Source organism: Thalassophryne amazonica, chromosome 16, assembly GCF_902500255.1.
Source record: "Thalassophryne amazonica chromosome 16, fThaAma1.1, whole genome shotgun sequence".
NCBI classification, from domain to species: Eukaryota; Metazoa; Chordata; class Actinopteri; order Batrachoidiformes; family Batrachoididae; genus Thalassophryne; species Thalassophryne amazonica.
The window spans coordinates 35,718,190-35,735,334 of record NC_047118.1 but is presented as its reverse complement, the minus strand read 5'-3'; the positions used below and the strand labels follow the sequence as shown (position 1 = coordinate 35,735,334).

General features: G+C 42.1%; 1 protein-coding gene and 1 long non-coding RNA gene across 6 annotated transcripts in view; one reads left to right on the top strand and one right to left on the bottom strand.

The window, feature by feature from the left end:
- Nucleotides 1-16,648, top strand: part of wu:fb95e10 (proteoglycan 4) — a 61,757-nt gene extending 45,109 nt beyond the window's left edge. For 2 of the 5 annotated variants that reach the window (XM_034190261.1, XM_034190262.1), the window contains exons 4-6: nucleotides 11,042-11,262; nucleotides 11,982-12,807; nucleotides 13,084-16,648. In XM_034190261.1, coding sequence (XP_034046152.1) covers nucleotides 11,042-11,262; nucleotides 11,982-12,807; nucleotides 13,084-15,610 — 3,574 coding nt within the window. In that variant the 3' untranslated portion in view covers nucleotides 15,611-16,648. Of the gene's footprint in view, nucleotides 1-11,041; nucleotides 11,263-11,981; nucleotides 12,808-13,074 lie in introns of all 5 variants that reach the window. The other 3 variants (XM_034190263.1, XM_034190264.1, XM_034190265.1) reach the window with 3 other exon arrangements.
- LOC117527775 lies at nucleotides 1,797-13,330 on the bottom strand. The gene is made up of 3 exons (XR_004565602.1): nucleotides 13,188-13,330; nucleotides 12,678-12,875; nucleotides 1,797-1,809 (listed from the first exon to the last, which is right to left on the bottom strand). It is a non-coding gene; the product is annotated as an uncharacterized LOC117527775 (long non-coding RNA).
- Nucleotides 16,649-17,145: the final 497 nt, after the last annotated feature.

Here is a 17,145-nt window from a genome sequence, read left to right as displayed (position 1 = left end):
TGTAAGTCTGCATTTGTGTGGATTCTCATGCTTCAACTATGTAGCAGATGGGATGTAAACTGAAGCTGTTATTTGTATGTGTACCCAGTGCACTCATTCATTTTTCAGACACAAGTTGTTAGTATTCAGACTATTTAACTGTGGCCCCTTTTGAACATTTTCTACCTGGGTTGATTTAATCCTTCAATCTATAACTAATTTAAGTCTTATGTGTCCTCTTTTGTTCTTTAAACAGACTTCTCAGGTCTATGGCACACAGTTGACCGTGAGTCTTCAGCACCTTGTCTACACAGTTATGATTTTATGTTTCAATGTCATCAATAGTGGAAAAAAGAATATGCACTGTTCATCAGGTTTTTATGGAAATTTGACCTGCATTATAGACCGTAGCAAAACCGAGTCCATGCTTGGTCTGCAGCTGCTGTGTCAAGCACTCAGGCAAACATTACCACGGCTGGAACGAACACAGTGAGGCTCACCCGGCTGTTGCTGTCCCAAAGGACAACGCTACACAATCCCAAGGAGAGCAAGAACAACATGACCACGTTTAGAGTGCAGAATTCTAATCTGCTTTATTTTACAGTGAAATTGGTCATATGAGTGCCTCTCCATGAAGAAACTGTGGCAGGGTATTGCAACTCTATTATTTATTTATTTATTTATTTGTTTGCTTATTGGCAGGGGTGGTGGCCAAGTGGTCAGTGCGATTGATTTTAGTGCAAAAAGTCCGTGGTTCAAACCCTGCCCTTTTCCTCATGTAATGTGGCGTTGTGTCAGGAAGGGCATCTGGTGTAAAACCTCTGCCAAATCAACATGCATTCAGATCTGCTGTGGTGACCCCAAGTGGAATCAAGGGAGCAGCTGAAGGCACTTACTTGGTATTTACTTTGTATCTATTTATTTATTTTGGGGGGGGGGGGGGCTCCCCCACTCCAACAGTGTAGAATAGTGGTGCAGTTTAGCTAATATTTCCATAAAAATTGTTCATTTTGTGATAAAAGCATGGAATTTGGCACACATATTCTAAATTAGCTAATGTTTATTTTCAGATATAGCGCCTTCCTAGAGCTGACCTCTAATGAGCTACAGGGGTCAATAAAGAATTACACAGGGGTCAAAATTTAAAAATGCTCCAATCATGTTGAAAACTATGCCACATTATTTGTCTGATCATAAGGATTCCAAAAAGGCATAGTTTGGACTATCTATAACTGAATTCCATGGATTTACAGGGTAAAAACAGCAAAAATGGTGACAAAGATCAGTTTCAGTTTGTACAGAGGTCAAAAGTGAAAGTTGCTCCAATTTTGGTAAAAAATGATGCAAATTATTGGTTGAGTTAATAGCATTTTTAAACGCAATAGTTTGCACCATCTGTCATGCTTAGTTATCATGTTACAGGGTAACATGTCACGTCATAGAATCCAGTGGACGTCGACCCTGTTTGACCTTTACTTTGGAGACCAAACATTCAACACAGTCAAAACTATTACATTTATTATTCCTTTTATTTCAACCAATAACAGTTGTTTTGCTATGCTACCCTACTAGAAAGGCTGTGTAATTTCTCACTTAAGAACAGCCATTCTTTTTGTGATTCACTTTTTATTGCTTTATGAACTTTAAAACAGTAAAACCAACACAACCAACACACACAGTGGGACAAGAACAAACCCACTACAGCTACAGTAAATTGTTAACAAGAAAAAGGGGAGAGAAAAAAAAGGGGGGGGGGGGGGTTGAGTGGGTGGTGGGAGAGATATATATACCACGAGTCCCAGGTTAATGTTCTCCAACTCTTCCGCTCTCCTCCCAGTCACCTCTCCCCTCCACTTCACAGCCAAGATCTTTTACAGTCTGAGTATTTCATCCTTCACATGAAAATCAAACTACTACATTTCACATATCACCCATTTTGTAAGTGGTTCAAATAGGGGCCCCATAATTTCAAAAACACCTCCTCTTGGTCATTCAGTCTAAAAGTCAACCGTTCATAGTTGGCCATTTTGGTCAAGAACAGCCATTCTAATAATTTGAGGTAGGAAATGCTGCTGTAAATACATTTGGAATGTCTGATCTGTCACAGGTTCTTCGATGAAAAAACACTTCTTTGTGAGAAAAAGGTTTATTTTCAACTTGTCAGGTGATTAAGAACATGCTGCAGTACTGAAAGATCTACAGCATCTCAGTCAGCTCCTCATTACAACTTGTATCCCTGTTTCCACTCTGGGAACTCAAACTACTCCTCAGATGTAGCAAATATTTACAGGGATAGTCCTTTTGTGTCCACCGGGCTCACAGTAATACCAAGCTTCTAATGCTACTGACAGCTCACAAGTAAACATTAGCGTGAAATGCAAAGGAACATGAAAAGTTTGCTTGCTAGCTATCGCTAGTATTCAAAATATTAGTCATTTGCCAAAAGCGAGAAATTAAAATTTGGTGTTCTGCTAGCTTGGTAACAAAATATAGTGTTAGGTAATGTAACTGCGTAAAATATCGATAATTCATAATTGTTTAACTGACTCTGGACATCTTGATTATAATGTCCGTTACTGAAAAAAAAAACAGCAACAGCAATGAACAGTAGTCTTTTTTGTCACACACTACATTCTTTGAGCAATTATTCCATTGGTTTTGTGGTATCAGCCACTTATGTTGTTGTGGTGGTGCTTCAAGTCCTTCAGATGCTTGCAGTCCTGCTTCATGGCGTGTTTAGTTCTGTGGGTACCCACTACCCAGGTGCACTAATGCAGATTTCGCTCAAGGACTTGAATTTTCACTGGACTTCGTTGTTCGCCTGGACCTCCTTATCAATCCCCCTGTCGCCTCTGCTATCCATCCTGTTTCATGTTCTATTCACTTTTCACTTTTGAAAATGGCGCTTGATGGTTTTTGTCATCCTCAGCGTTGAGCCCCGCCCAGTGGCATTTTAGGGATGGTGCACACCCTGGAATTTCCAGTGAATAAGTACGAGGTCTATTAGATAATAAACCGACCCTTTTATTTTATTTTTTTTAACTATATGGATTTGAATGACGTGCGATTACACCAATCATGCTTGAACCCTCGTGCGCATGCGTGAGTTTTTTCACGCGTGTCGGTGACGTCATTTCCCTGTGGGCAGGCCTTGAGTGAGATGTTGTCCCGCCCTCTCGGCTGAATTCCTTTGTTTCACACGCTGCTCGAGACGGCGCGCGTTGCTTTATCAACATTTTTTCTGGACCTGTGAGGAATATCCGAGTGGACACTATTCGAGAAATTAAGCTGGTTTTCGGTGAAAAGTTTAATGGCTGATGAGAGATTATGGGGTGTTTCTGTCGGTGTAAGGACTTCCCACAGACCAGGACGTCGTGCAGCGCTTCCAGGCGCCGTCGTCGGGCTGTTTCGACCTGAAAACATCCTAATTTAAGGCTTAATTCACCCAGGACATCGTGAGAGAACAGAGAACATTCAGAACAGGCCGGCATGAGGACTTTATGCGGACATTCCACTGTTTAAGGACATTTTTTAATGAAAGACGTGCGCGCAAATTCGCCGAGTCGTTTCCGTGACGACTCTGCGAATCTGTGTGCTTCGCGACAGGAAAAACACCTCCGTGTTGAAAACCATTTGTAAAATTAGGCGGCTTTTGATGGCTTTCAACAAGTGAGTAACTGAGAAATTGTTTAACAGCTTGGGCATGTTCCAACTTGCCTGTTAAGGTTTCCAACGGAGGTGTTTTTCCTGTCGCGACCCCCCCAGCCCGACATGCGACTCTGCTCGCACGTTCTTTCATTACAAAATGTCCGTTAACAATGGAATGTCCGAATAAACTCCTCATGCCGACTTCTTCTGAAAGTTTTCTGTTTTCTGACGACTTCCTGGATCAACAGAGCCTGAAATGTGGAAGTTTTCAACTTGAAACGGTGAGATGCTGCCGCCTCGATCGCCGTCAGGCACCGTGGGCCGTCCTTAAAGCAACACTACCAGACCAAAATCTCTCATCAGCTGTTAAAATTTTTACCGAAAACCAGCTGAATTTATCAAATGGTGTCTACTCAGTTGTGCCTTACAGTTTTGAAAAACTTTTGATCAAACAAAGCAACAGTCTCTGAGCCATTCCTAAACAATGAAAAAACGACGAGAGGGTGGGCGACTCCTCACTCAAAGACTGCCCACAGGCGAATGACGTAACCGACAGGCGTGAAAAAACTCTCGCATGCCCACGAGGGTTCAAGCATGTCTGATGTAATCACACGTGATTCAAATCCATATGGTTTTTGAAAAAAATAATAAGGTCGGATACTTTTCTAATAGACCTGGTATACTCTTGAATGTGTGATTAGGGCAAAATCAGCTGGGGGAAAATGTCTGTTTAAAAAAGAAGAAGAAGGAAACAGTCTTGTGGGGGTCCTGATGCAGTACCATGATATATGAGATTTAAACCTGTATGAAGTATATGGGATACACTCCTGCTTGTGCAGTTGGAACACTGAAATACGACAGTGTCACCTTTAATTTGTTGCTTAACTGTTGATGGATGTCCACTCAATGTTGTCTTTGCTTCAGTGAAGATGGCTGCCGGCCGAAATGCTTGCAGGACTTCTATTTAAGGCCAGTTTTAATTCCAATAGTGTTGGAATAGTTGACCATGTTACATACTGTACATACATGGTTGCTTGCGGATGTGTGTCTGCACTTGATTTCAGTTCCATGTTGCCACCGGGGAAAGTGAGGGTTTTTCTCAGAAAAGGAAGCACTCATCACAGTAGGGGATTCTGTGAATATTGTGATAAGCAAAATACTTGTGAAATACAGTAATTCAACAAGCATAGACAGTGTAATTTTACATCCTAAGAGTGGATATTTTTAAACAATTAGATTTACCTTATAATTGTTGTAATTACACACTTGTTCTGTGGGATGTCAGCTTTATTATGGTTTGTATGCGTGTCTTTTACCGTTCAAGCTCTATACATCTCAGGAAGCAGGAAATGCTCATGGACTAGCCACAAAACCATGTCAGGAATTAGAAGGGCTACATGTAATGACATCAAAAAGCCTCTATGTTATTTGATTACCGATATGCAGCCACACTGTAGTGTCCACAAGTTTTTATTAATTTACCCTTTTTATTGTGCATAACATTATGTATTGTACACTTATAACTGTTGTTTTGTCACTACAAAGTTGCACCAGCAAGCACATTTCACACACTGGGGCAGTTTTCTGCAGCTCTTATAATTTAAGATGTGAATAACGGTAACAAAGGTAAATATTATCAGTCATCCTTCGGCGATGAAGGCACACTTAGGTATTTTGCTGTGTATGCCTCAGTGTGCTTGTAGCAGCTCGTCATTGGTTGTCTGGTTTTTCAGCGTCAATGCATTTCTGGACTTTGTTTTGCTACATTTGCTCTAACCCTGATTTGTCATGTTTGTTTTTCCATATCCAGTGTCTTGTGAAATATATCAGCCCAACACAGATTATGCCCTTTTTTCTACAAGATGCCCATTCATTTAATTGTAGCTTTTAAGATCATACACAGAAGAGCAATACCTGACACCTAATCCTTTTGCCTACAGTTGATCTTAATTACAGATTTTTTTGTAAGATTAAAATAGTTTAAGCTTCAGTGTACCACTTTATCATGTCATTGCCACCACAGCAGCTAACAGTTGTGGTGGGACAAAAATTAATCCCAGAGCATCCCAGTCATCTTGTGTCTTAAATACTCTAGCCAGACTTGTCTTCTTTGATAAGTGAGAAGACGACACTGAAGAGATTATGCATAATCGGTTGAATATTCAGTTCCTTCCACTTTCCATCTCTCGCTGTCTCTCATGCTTGAGCTTGTGCTTCTTTCTTTACTGGTAAATTTCACTTCATTAAATAGTCCTCCTGTCTTTTTTGATTATCCCTAATTTTTCCATGACTTAGATTAATATGAATGTTCTATCGGAATATCCCCTCTGTATATTTCATCTCTTATAGCAGTCTGTATATCTTTTAATTTACTCTTTTTTCTTTCCCCTGTAATTCTTTTTTCAGCTTTTCCTCAGGAAAGACTCAAAGAGGTCTTTCAAAACAACACCATATATATATATATATATATATATATATATATATATATATATATGAACCACATTTCACCTCTTATTTGAGGTATAATTTTAGAGCTCTAGTGTTACACATCAGAAGTGCTGGAAAAAAAGGATATACACACTTGAAGCTGATGCTACTTCTTAGTTTGTTGTTGAAAATCAATTTGATAGGAATTTTCTTCAGACAGCACTGTGGTAGAGCTGAGGGTGAAGTGTACATTTACAGTACTACTACACACCTGTTTTATTTTTTTATCTCACTGTATCTACTGTTAAACATGTAAGGCTTTGTTTAGCAGTAAGAACAAAGTTCTTACTTATCTTGATGCCACCTACTTCAGATTACCAACCTGTATTCAAATACATTTGCCAACTTGTGAGTCTCACAAGCAGTTTATTGTCCTTATACAATGAGCACGCTTTTAACTGAGCACAGGGTTCCAGCTGGGGGATTTGTGGGAGTTATTTTTATTCTTCATTCAGAATTAAAGATTTAACATGGTCACATCCATCTTCACACACCCCAAACCTTCATCCTCCATTGCCTGTTCTTATTCTTCTGGCACTAACGCAGTTCTTTATTTAGAAGCAGGCAGTTAGTGTAACAGGGCCCAGGAGAGGCATGCCACAGCTTTGTCAGGACTACGAGATGTAGGTTACTTTGCTTAGATGTGACATAAAAGTGAGCTTCAAGGGTAGGCCACGAGTCATTCCCTCATGGGGAGAATACAGTTAAGAGATCAAGGCGAGGATTAACTCAGGTAGGATGCATTGCATTATTAATCTCCCAGGTGCAAGTGAGTCACCTTCAGAACTGCTCTACTTCTTAGCCATTGAGATGAACTTGTCATGTTGCCTGTTGTTTTTCTCAGGATATCAGATTTGGCTTAACTTGCTAACCTAAAGTGAACAGAGAAAACGGGTTTAGGGTGAGAAAAGCAGGCAAGGTTGTTGAGTAACTTATATAATAATTTAAGGTGAGCATGACACCATGGTCATGGTCAGCTGTGTAGAGAGGTGAAGAAGAGAGTGCAGGCAGGGTGGAGTGGGTGGGGAAAGGTGGCAGGATTGATTTGTGATAGAAGGATATCTGCGAGAGTGAAAAGAAAGATTTACATGACTCTAGTGAGATCAGCTATATTGTACTTCTTCGAGGTAGTGGCACTAACCAGAGGGAGGCAGAGCTGAATGTGACATCTGAAAATGCTGCAACTTTCGTTTGGAGTAATGAGGATGGACGTGAGTAGGAATCAACCTGTCAGAGGGACAACAGCACAGTTTAGACACAAAGTCAGAAAAATGAGTTTGAGATAGTTTAGACGTGCAGAGGAAGGATGGAGGTTATATTGCAAGAATGATGCTGAGGATGGAGCCACCAGGCAGGAGGAGAAGAGAGTGGCCAAAGAGGGCGGTGTGGTGGCCAGTGCACTTGCTTCAAAAACATTAGTGGTTCAAGATCACTCATAACCATTCTTCATGCAATAGGGAGTTGCATCAGGATGGATTTTCTGTGATGCCCCAGAGCAAAGAAGGGAGAAGTGGGGAGGGTTTATTTTTGCTGTACTGTTATATAATTTATTTGATCTTAACTTTTTAACTTGATCTCTGTACCTTGTATTTCATAGTGTCAATGTGTCTTTATGTGATAATTTGTTCCATGTTTGTCTAATGTTGTTTTCTTGTGTGTGATGTACTAAACTTTTTGCACAACCATTTCCTATGTGGTTTTTTAACTACAAATGGCAAATAAACTAATCTTGAATCTTGACTCTACTATGGCAGGGAAGGTGTATTTGTCTAAATAGGTTACTCCTTCATGGGATGTCCGAACTAGTGGTTTTACCATATTTTCCAGAATATATAGACCAAAGTGACTTATGGGTTGCTTTTGTTTATTTGCTTTTTCTGTCTCTCTCTCCATTTCTGGACAGATGCATCTAATACTCAGGTGTGACATATAGTCTGACATCGGGATGAATGTGAGGCATTATTATTGTAAAGCGTGTTGAGTGTCTGATGCAGATAGAAAAGTGCTATTTAAATGCAGTCCATTTTTAATTTGTCATTGAAATTAATATTTTTTGTTTGGTTTTCATTCCTTAACATTTTTCATTTTGTTTTCAAAGTGTTCCTTAAAACTAAGGTGTTGTGAAAAGGGGGGTTCTGTCATCATCTGGACAAAGCAATCCAATCAGTGGTTGTGCAGAGCATAACTGGCCATCTGGATTGATATAAGTTACCAGGGGCCTCATGTACAAAGCGTGCTTACGCACAGAAACCTGGCGTATCCCCTTGTCCACGTCCATGTGCAAATGTATCGAAAGTGACGTGAGCATGGAAATGTGAGGTGCGTCACGCAAAAATCCAGGTTGGTGTACACATTTTTCTACAGCTATTGCTCCACTGTGGACATGTAAAGGTGATGCAGGGAACCGTTAATAGTGTGAAAACATGAAGTCATCAGAGTGATGTGCACATCAGAAACACACTGATGAACATTTAACACACCCACGTGTTTGCAGTTATATGGATGGATATAAAAGCATGCGCAAAGTGATGCGTAAAATGGCACTAACAGTGGCGTTGTTAGAGAACCTTGCAAATGGTGCAGTCCACCGTGAGCATGTATTCGGAGAATGTGAGGATTTACTTCCAAATGAGGATAATTGGCTCATAAAGCGATTTTGATTACTGCTCTTCTATTTGTTGCTATTGTGTTGCACTTCCATTTCTGAACTGTTGGGTACATGTGGAAGTGCTTGTGGTTGTATCCTTTTAGAGGACAATTCCTGGCAGGAGCAATGACTAATCAATGAAACGCTGGATTTTGTTGGGCATGTGCTCATGTTTATAGTCAGGACCGCTTTGCGCCGCATACAGCTGAGGGGTTGACCAGTACATAAAATGTCAACTCAGTGAGTGGCCTGCTGTTTGCACTGAGCTATTAATGGCTTTGCAGCTCTTGAGTCAGCTTTAATTACTCTTCTCTCTCTTATTCCGAAAATAAAGAAATCATTGTCTTACTGAACTCACTCAGGCTTTGTTCAGACTAAACAATTTGAACGGGGACTTCCCCTTGCTGAGAGGAAGCTAACAGGCAGTAAGACTCTTTAAAATTAACAAAATAATCTTTTAATCACTGTGAAATAAAATGTGACTGAGCTCACTGATAAATTGTCTGTCTCTAGTCTGGACACACTTGTCTTTCAGTGTTGCATCATAGAGGCCACAGTCTTGTAGTGTGAGGAACAGTCAAGATGTGGGGAGAAAAAGTTATCAACACTCAAAGGCGAGAGTATTGATGTCTCAAAGTCATTAAGTGTTGTTCTCTGAACTAGTAATCATTACGTGTGTCTCTCTCATGGGCATGCTGATCCACTACACATGTAAACTCAGTTGTTGAAAAGTACATTTTCATGTTGAGTGTATGTAAATACAGTAGTGTTCAGAATAATAGTAGTGCTATGTGACTAAAAAGATAAATCCAGGTTTTGAGTATATTTCTTATTGTTACATGGGAAACAAGGTACCAGTAGTACACTCTAAGGCTATGAAATTGGGCTATTAGTAAAAAAAAAGTAGAAAAGGGGGTGTTCACAATAATAGTAGCATCTGCTGTTGACGCTACAAACTCAAAACTATTATGTTCAAACTACTTTTTAAGCAATCCTGTGAATCACTAAACTAGTATTTAGTTGTATAACCACAGTTTTTCATGATTTCTTCACATCTGCGAGGCATTAATTTTGTTGGTTTGGAACCAAGATTTTGCTCGTTTACTAGTGTGCTTGGGGTCATTTTCTTGTTGAAACATCCATTTCAAGGGCATGTCCTCTTCAGCATAAGGCAACATGACCTCTTCAAGTATTTTTTGACATATCCATACTGATCCATGATACCTGGTATGCGATATATAGGCCCAACACCATAGTAGGAGAAACATGCTCATATCATGATGCTTGCACCACCATGCTTCACTGTCTTCACTGTGAACTGTGGCTTGAATTCAGAGTTTGGGGGTCGTCTCAAACTGTCTGCGGCCCTTGGACCCAAAAAGAACAATTTTACTCTCATCAGTCCACAAAATATTCCTCCATTTCTCTTTAGGCCAGTTGATGTGTTCTTTGGCAAATTGTAACCTCTTCTGCACGTCTTTTATTCAACAGAGGGACTTTGTGGGGGATTCTTGCAAATAAATTAGCTTCACATAGGCGTCTTCTGTCACAGCACTTACAGGTAACTCCATACTGTCTTTGATCATCCTGGAGCGGATCAATGGGTGAGCCTTTGCCATTCTGGTTATTCTTCTATCCATTTTGATGGTTGTTTTCCGTTTTCTTCCACGCGTCTATTTTTTTTTTTTTTGTCCATTTTAAAGCATTGGAGATCATTGTAGATGAACAGCCTATAATTTTTTGGACCTGTGTATAAGTTTTCCCCTCTCCAATCAACTTTTTAATCAGACTATGCTGTTCTTCTGAACAATGTCTTGAACGTCCCATTTTCCTCAGGCTTTCAAAGAGAAAAGCATGTTCAACAGGTGCTGGCTTCATCCTTACATAGGGGACACCTGATTCACACCTATTTGTTTCACAAAATTGACGAACTCACTGACTGAATGCCACACTACTATTATTGTGAACACCCCCTTTTCTACTTTTTTTTTTTACTAATATCCCAATTTCATAGCCTTAAGAGAGTGCATATCATGAATGCTTGGTCTTGTTGGATTTGTGAGAATCTATTGAATCTACTGGTACCTTGTTTCCCATGTAACAATAAGAAATATACTCAAAACCTGGATTAATCTTTTTAGTCACATAGCACTACTATTATTCTGAACACTACTGTATGATGCATAACAGACACTTACATAATGTGTTGATGTAATACGTATGCTTCCTCTCAGTTCCTCTCAGTATTTCTTAGCCTTTGTATATGTTGTGTTTCTTCAGGCCTACAACTGGTACATCTACGTCTCGCCCCGCTCCAGCCTCCACTCGGCCACTTGCTTCAAGCACTACCAAGAGTTCCCCATCCACAGCAAAACCTGCTCCCCCTAAAACCCCTTCCACTGCCACCAAGCCTGCTGCCTCCAAACAAACCTCTACTACCCCCTCTGGTGGAAAGTCTCCAGCATCACAAACACTGAAAAATGCAACCCCTGTTAAAAAAGGTAAAAAAAGATTTCATTATCATGAACACAAGTGTTGAAGTTACCATATTTACAGACTGTTCTGTTATTTGGAATGTGTGTTTTCACTTTGGTACCAGATTTTTGGATCAGTTTTAGTGCCCTGTCACAGCTTGACGATTAGCCAGTGTATGTTGACGTATGAAAATGCGCTAAATATGCTGGATATGTCAAATACGTTGTGCAGCTGTCACACCATGATGATTTAGCCAGCATATGCTGACATCCACGTTTCCATGAAATATCCCGACCATCCATAAAATATAGAGTTTAAAGGTTGCTCTATTCTGATTGGGCCTTTTCAAGGTTTGGGTTAATCAGTGCTGCCCTGTAGGAATGTTGCCTGTCAAGGGTGGGGGGGAAGATTTCCAAGGTGAGGGAGAAGATATCCTTGAGGGGGGTATACACCGGCCTTGGCTGGGAAGTAACCTGTGATGGACTAGTGTCCTGTCCTGAGGGAGTTGTGGACTCTCTTCTGCTTCACAAATAAGCACTGGCCCTGGGGGCCTATATGGGACTCACTTTACTTTAACTTTTGCATCAGAACTGTATATTCTAAAATTTCTGTGGTTGGGAAATTACTGCATTTTTAACCATGATTAACAGTGAAACCAGATAATCATAGTATACCTGTGAGATGCATAATATCAATACCATAATAGCCTTTTCAACCATCCCTTGTAATGTTTTTTGTTTCCTAGATGTTTCCAAACCAGCCACACCAGCAGCCAAGAAGCCTGCAGCCTCACCACTTACCCGACCCGTCTCCTCTACAAAGTCAGCTAAACCAGAGACCCCAAAATCAGCCTCAAAATCAGATTCTGGTATCAAAAAGACAGCTGCTACTCAAGCTGCAGACACAAAGACGCGTGGTCGTCCCAAAACAGATGAAATAAAGCAGATATCTTCTAAGAATATTTCCAAGACTCCTATCTCCAAACCGTCTGCAACTAAGACTTCCAGTCCAAAGAAAACTATTGGCAGCAGTACCCCAACTCCTGTGAAACGTGGCCCCAAAGCGGCAACTGAACCAGCAAAGGAAATTACTGCTGTTGTTGCAGCTACTGCTGCTGGTATTGGTACAGTAGCAGCTTGTATCACCAAGTCAAATGAGCCAGAACCTGCTGCACAAGTAGAAGAAGCTCCTGAAGCTCCTCTGTCAAGTACAGCAGAACTGATGACCAGCAAGACTAAAGCAATTCATGAACAAGAACCAGTCCCTGAACAAATCACTGCATCAGTGTCAGAATCCATAAAAGAACCATTACTACAAGAACAAGAACCCATAATAGAAATAACACCAGAACCTGCACGAGAAACAACACCTGAGCCAATCAGAGAAGCCACACCTGAGCCAATCAGAGAAGCCACACCTGAACCAATCAGAGAAGCCACACCTGAACCAATCAGAGAAGCCACACCTGAACCAATCAGAGAAGCCACACCTGAACCAGTCAGAGAAGCCACACCTGAACCAGTCAGAGAACCAACACCTGAACCAATCAGAGAACCAAATCCAGACCTTGTACGTGAAGTGACACCAGAACTTCTAGGAGAACCAACACCTGATCCTACACGTGAAATGACACCAGAACCTGTACGTGAACCGACACCTGATCCTACACGTGAAATGACACCAGAACCTGTACGTGAACCGACACCTGATCCTACACGTGAAATGACACCAGAACCTGTACGTGAACCGACACCTGATCCTACACGTGAAATGACACCAGAACCTGTACGTGAACCGACACCTGAACCTGTACGTGAACCGACACCTGAACCTGTTCAAGAACCAAAACAAGAAGCAACACCAAAACCTGTACAAGAACAAACATCAGAACCTATACATGAATTAACATCAGAACCTGTACAAGAGCCTATACATGAAATAACACCAGAACCTGTAAGAGAACCAAATCAAGAACCTGTTCTCGAAGGATCTTCAGAACACTCTGTAGAAACATTGCCTCAGCCAATATTAGCACCAGAGTTAGAAGGTGGACCGTTACATGAACTGTTTGCCAGTCCTCACCTTGCAGCTCAACTGGACTTTTACCATCTTGATAAATCTGCTAATGAGTGTATCTCTTCTTTGGGAACTACTGTCATGTCTCCTCCTTGTTCCCCACAAGGCTCTGTTTCACCCGTCAGAGAGCCAAAGCATGAGTCTTTGCTGGATATGCATGTCCAGTCTGATCCTTGGGATGGGAACCAGCCCCTTCCTGCATTCAGTAGTTCTCCTCAGAGCTCAAGCGATATGGTGGCATTCCAGGAAAGAGAGGAAAAGGAGACTATGGAAGTGCATGGATCTTGGGAGGACAGGGAAGAAGAAGAGCAGGTGGAACAAGAAGAGAAAGAAAAACCATTAATACGTGGTCCCACACCTCCTTCAACTGAGGCCTTCAGTATGATGACACCGCTTCACATGATGGATGTCTCACCCATGGGTGACTTTACCTCCAGGGACCCACTCTCCCCTCACGAAAATGAGGATGCAGTAGAAAAGGCAGAGGAGGAGATCAACGAGGATGATGATGTGGCTGATGAAGATGAGGATGAAGAACAGAGGAGACTACATCAGCTTTCTTCCATGGTCACTGACATGAGCTCTTCTCAGCCCTCTGAGGAATTCCAAGTGAGGTCACCCGCTTTTGGCAGTTCAGCAGGTTGGCACGGTGATAACCTGCTGTCTGGGATGGACTCTGAAGATGTGAGTAGCTGTACCAGCAGTCGGCAGCAGGGAGTCTCTGACCTCAGCAGCACACAGCACACTGCAATACTGGAAGGCACACAAAGCTCCGATGCCCTGGTTGACTCCAGCCTCCGTGGTTCTGAAGGAGATGGAAATCTCATGGGTTCACCCAATGTGGAAACCTTGGCCAATGAAGAAGAGGAGGATGACGATGAAGAGGACGAGCGGGTGGACGATATGGACCTGAGCTCGGAAAGAGCAGAGGAGCACCACAAAGTATTTGAGCAGCAGGAACAAGATGAGGACGATGAAGATGTCGAGATGCACAGTGAAGGAGTAATAGAGAGCTGTGAGAATGTAGATGAAGACGACTTTAATGAGGAGGAACATTTGGACAACCTCAATTACTCTGGTCCAATTCCCAACATTCCCACTGCCTCTTCTTGGGACAAAACAAACCCCTTCTTTGATCACTGGGCTCAACCAGCTTCACTGCTCTCTGCCTCCTCTCCTAGCCCTGTTTCAGACCATGGTGCCGCTGAATCTGAGACACCGATGGAGTCTCCTGCTCAAGCATATATGGACAGTAGTGCACCTTCACTAGCTCCACAGCCAGACCAGGAATCTAAGATGCATCACTCAGACTATGAGCAGATACAGAGCTCAGAATTTGAAGAGGGTCATGTCCTACCTGCTGCCTCAGCTGTTGGCATGTCCCAAATCGGCGCCCTGAGTGGCACAGGCCTGGCTGCGCACAGCGGTAGTGAAACAAGCACACCAGAAGAACTTCATGACTACGACAGTAGCTCTGGGGTAGAGTCTCGTTCTGACAAACATCAGACACCTGTGCCTGCTTCAATCCAACCTGACATGGAGCAAGACCTAGGTATTCACCTGGAGAAAGGTGATGGAGAGGAGGAGGAGGCTGAGACACTGCCTGCTGATGAGGTCCTTGGAACAGGGCCTCCAACGGCTCCTGCGTCAGCCCCCTCGTCCCCCTCATCCTCAGGAGACGAGGCCAGCGATACAGAGGGTGAGCTGCAGATAAACGACCCTGAAGCAGCGATGGTCATGGATGAGAATGCTGGCTTTGAAAGTCCTCCTCCCACCTGCAGTCTGCCTGCTCTTGAGGAGGACGAGGAGGCAGTGGGCACACTAGCAGGAGAGGGTGAAGAGGATGGAGGCGGGGCCACTCCTCAGTCTGCTAACTCTGTGGCGTCATATGGCTTTGACTGCACCACATCCAACTCCAATGCCCACTCTATGGCTGAGAGCTGTGGAAAGAGTCCAGGCATCTTCTCCCTGGAGAATGAGGAGCAGCTGCCAGAGGAGGCCAAGGATCCCTCACTCATTAAGGAGCTGACCGTGCCATCAGCCGCTGCTGCCCAAGTGGAGGACCTGCTGTGTAGGTCTGTGGACTTGATGCCTTTGGACCACCCAGGAGATATCCAGCCTGGTTTAGATGACTACCACTACTTAATGGAGGGAAAGGATGCAGCAGACCACCTGGAGGAGGTTGAAGCCCTACACCCCCATCATGTTGGAGCGCAGCATAGTGAAGATGATAGTCAGCCATCTTACTTCTCCACCATAAGTGATAAGACTGATAGTTTTCTTGCAGGTAATGTATAAGCCTCCCTGTTACCCCCCTGGAATGCACCTTTTTCCTGCAACCCCCCTTCCTCCTATCCTGCTGTTTGTTTTCTCTCTCGTTGGATTAGAATCTTAGAAGAAGGAAAAAAAAATACAGGAGCGCAAGATTGTAGGAAAAGATTTTAAAAAAAATAAAGGGATGGGGAAAAAATGACTGTAGCAATTTTTAAATGAAGCCTCCCTCTTTCATACTGTTATGGTCATGGTTATGAGTGTATGGCTTTCTCCTTGATGTACAGTAGCTACTACCACTTTCTATTAGGATGTTCTTTTTAAGTAACACTGCTTAATCTTTGGCTCCTGACAGGGTACTGACTGATTGGTCTCAAGTGACTGAGCTTTCGAACACAAAAGAAAAAAAACACACACATTGTGACTCACTGTGTATTTATCCTACTGTTTTTACCAGTCAATGTCAACTTAAAAAAAAAAAAAAAATCCTTTTTGTTTATATTTTGTTGGAACCTGGTCCTCCCAACCCTGTGTGCACATGCTTCATGTACTACAGCACCATAGCACTAGTTACATGTTCTCTTTATAAGTTTGTGTTTTCATTTTAACACTTTTAGATATCAAAATAAAGGCTAGATATGAACTTGGCTTCTTCGTTACAGAGTTGATGAGTTAGGTGTGGGAGTATTAGATTGTTGAAGTTTTTGTCGTGTGCTTTGAGAGGTTCTATGTTCCTTGCAGGCTGTTAAGGTAATTATGTGGTTGGAGAATTTGGGTGTAAGTGGTTATGCCTCAGTCCATTTGTGCTTCAGAAGAGACTGAGAACAAGCCTGTTCTTTGTGACGAGACCTTACAATGTTCCACATCGTATCGCAGTTGAATGTTACACTGAAACTGTCCACAGTGGGCAGTTGGTTTATAATTTTTACAGTATATTGCATGTTTAACTAACAAAAGTCAATATTACCTGAAGAGTTGAAACAACTCTACATGCAACATGTTCAGAAATAAATGGTTCATGCAAAGATATCTTTCAAAATTCCATTAAAACATCATTGCAAGGCATTTTGTTCCTGTTTCTTATTTCCCCTGTGGATTTGGCATGCCTGAAACAACTGTTCTGGTGTTTGAGTCCTGTATTTGTGTGTTTGCACAGCTAATTCCCATGGCATCTCTTAGCCTTCACCATGAGAATGATAATCACAAACAGGAAGTAATGCAACATGGAACAATGGTGTTGTGTGTCAAATGGAATTTTGGTACAATCATAAGGGAACCCACATGGTGTCCCAGTACGCTGCTCTGTAGCATTCCTTGTCTCTGGCATTTCCAGATTAAGTGCTAGCTGATTCAGAAGAGGTGAAGCACAAAACCATTACTCGGGAAAAGTGTCATACTGTGTACATCATGTGCTTTCAAGATGTTAAGTTCTGAACAGTGCAAACCCTGCCGGCAATGTTTCGACATATAGACAAGTCTTTTTTTTTTTTTTTTTTTTTTTACGTTTTGTGTCTTTAAGCCTCTTCCTTCGACCTGCTTGCTCCTTTTCACTGAAACCTTGA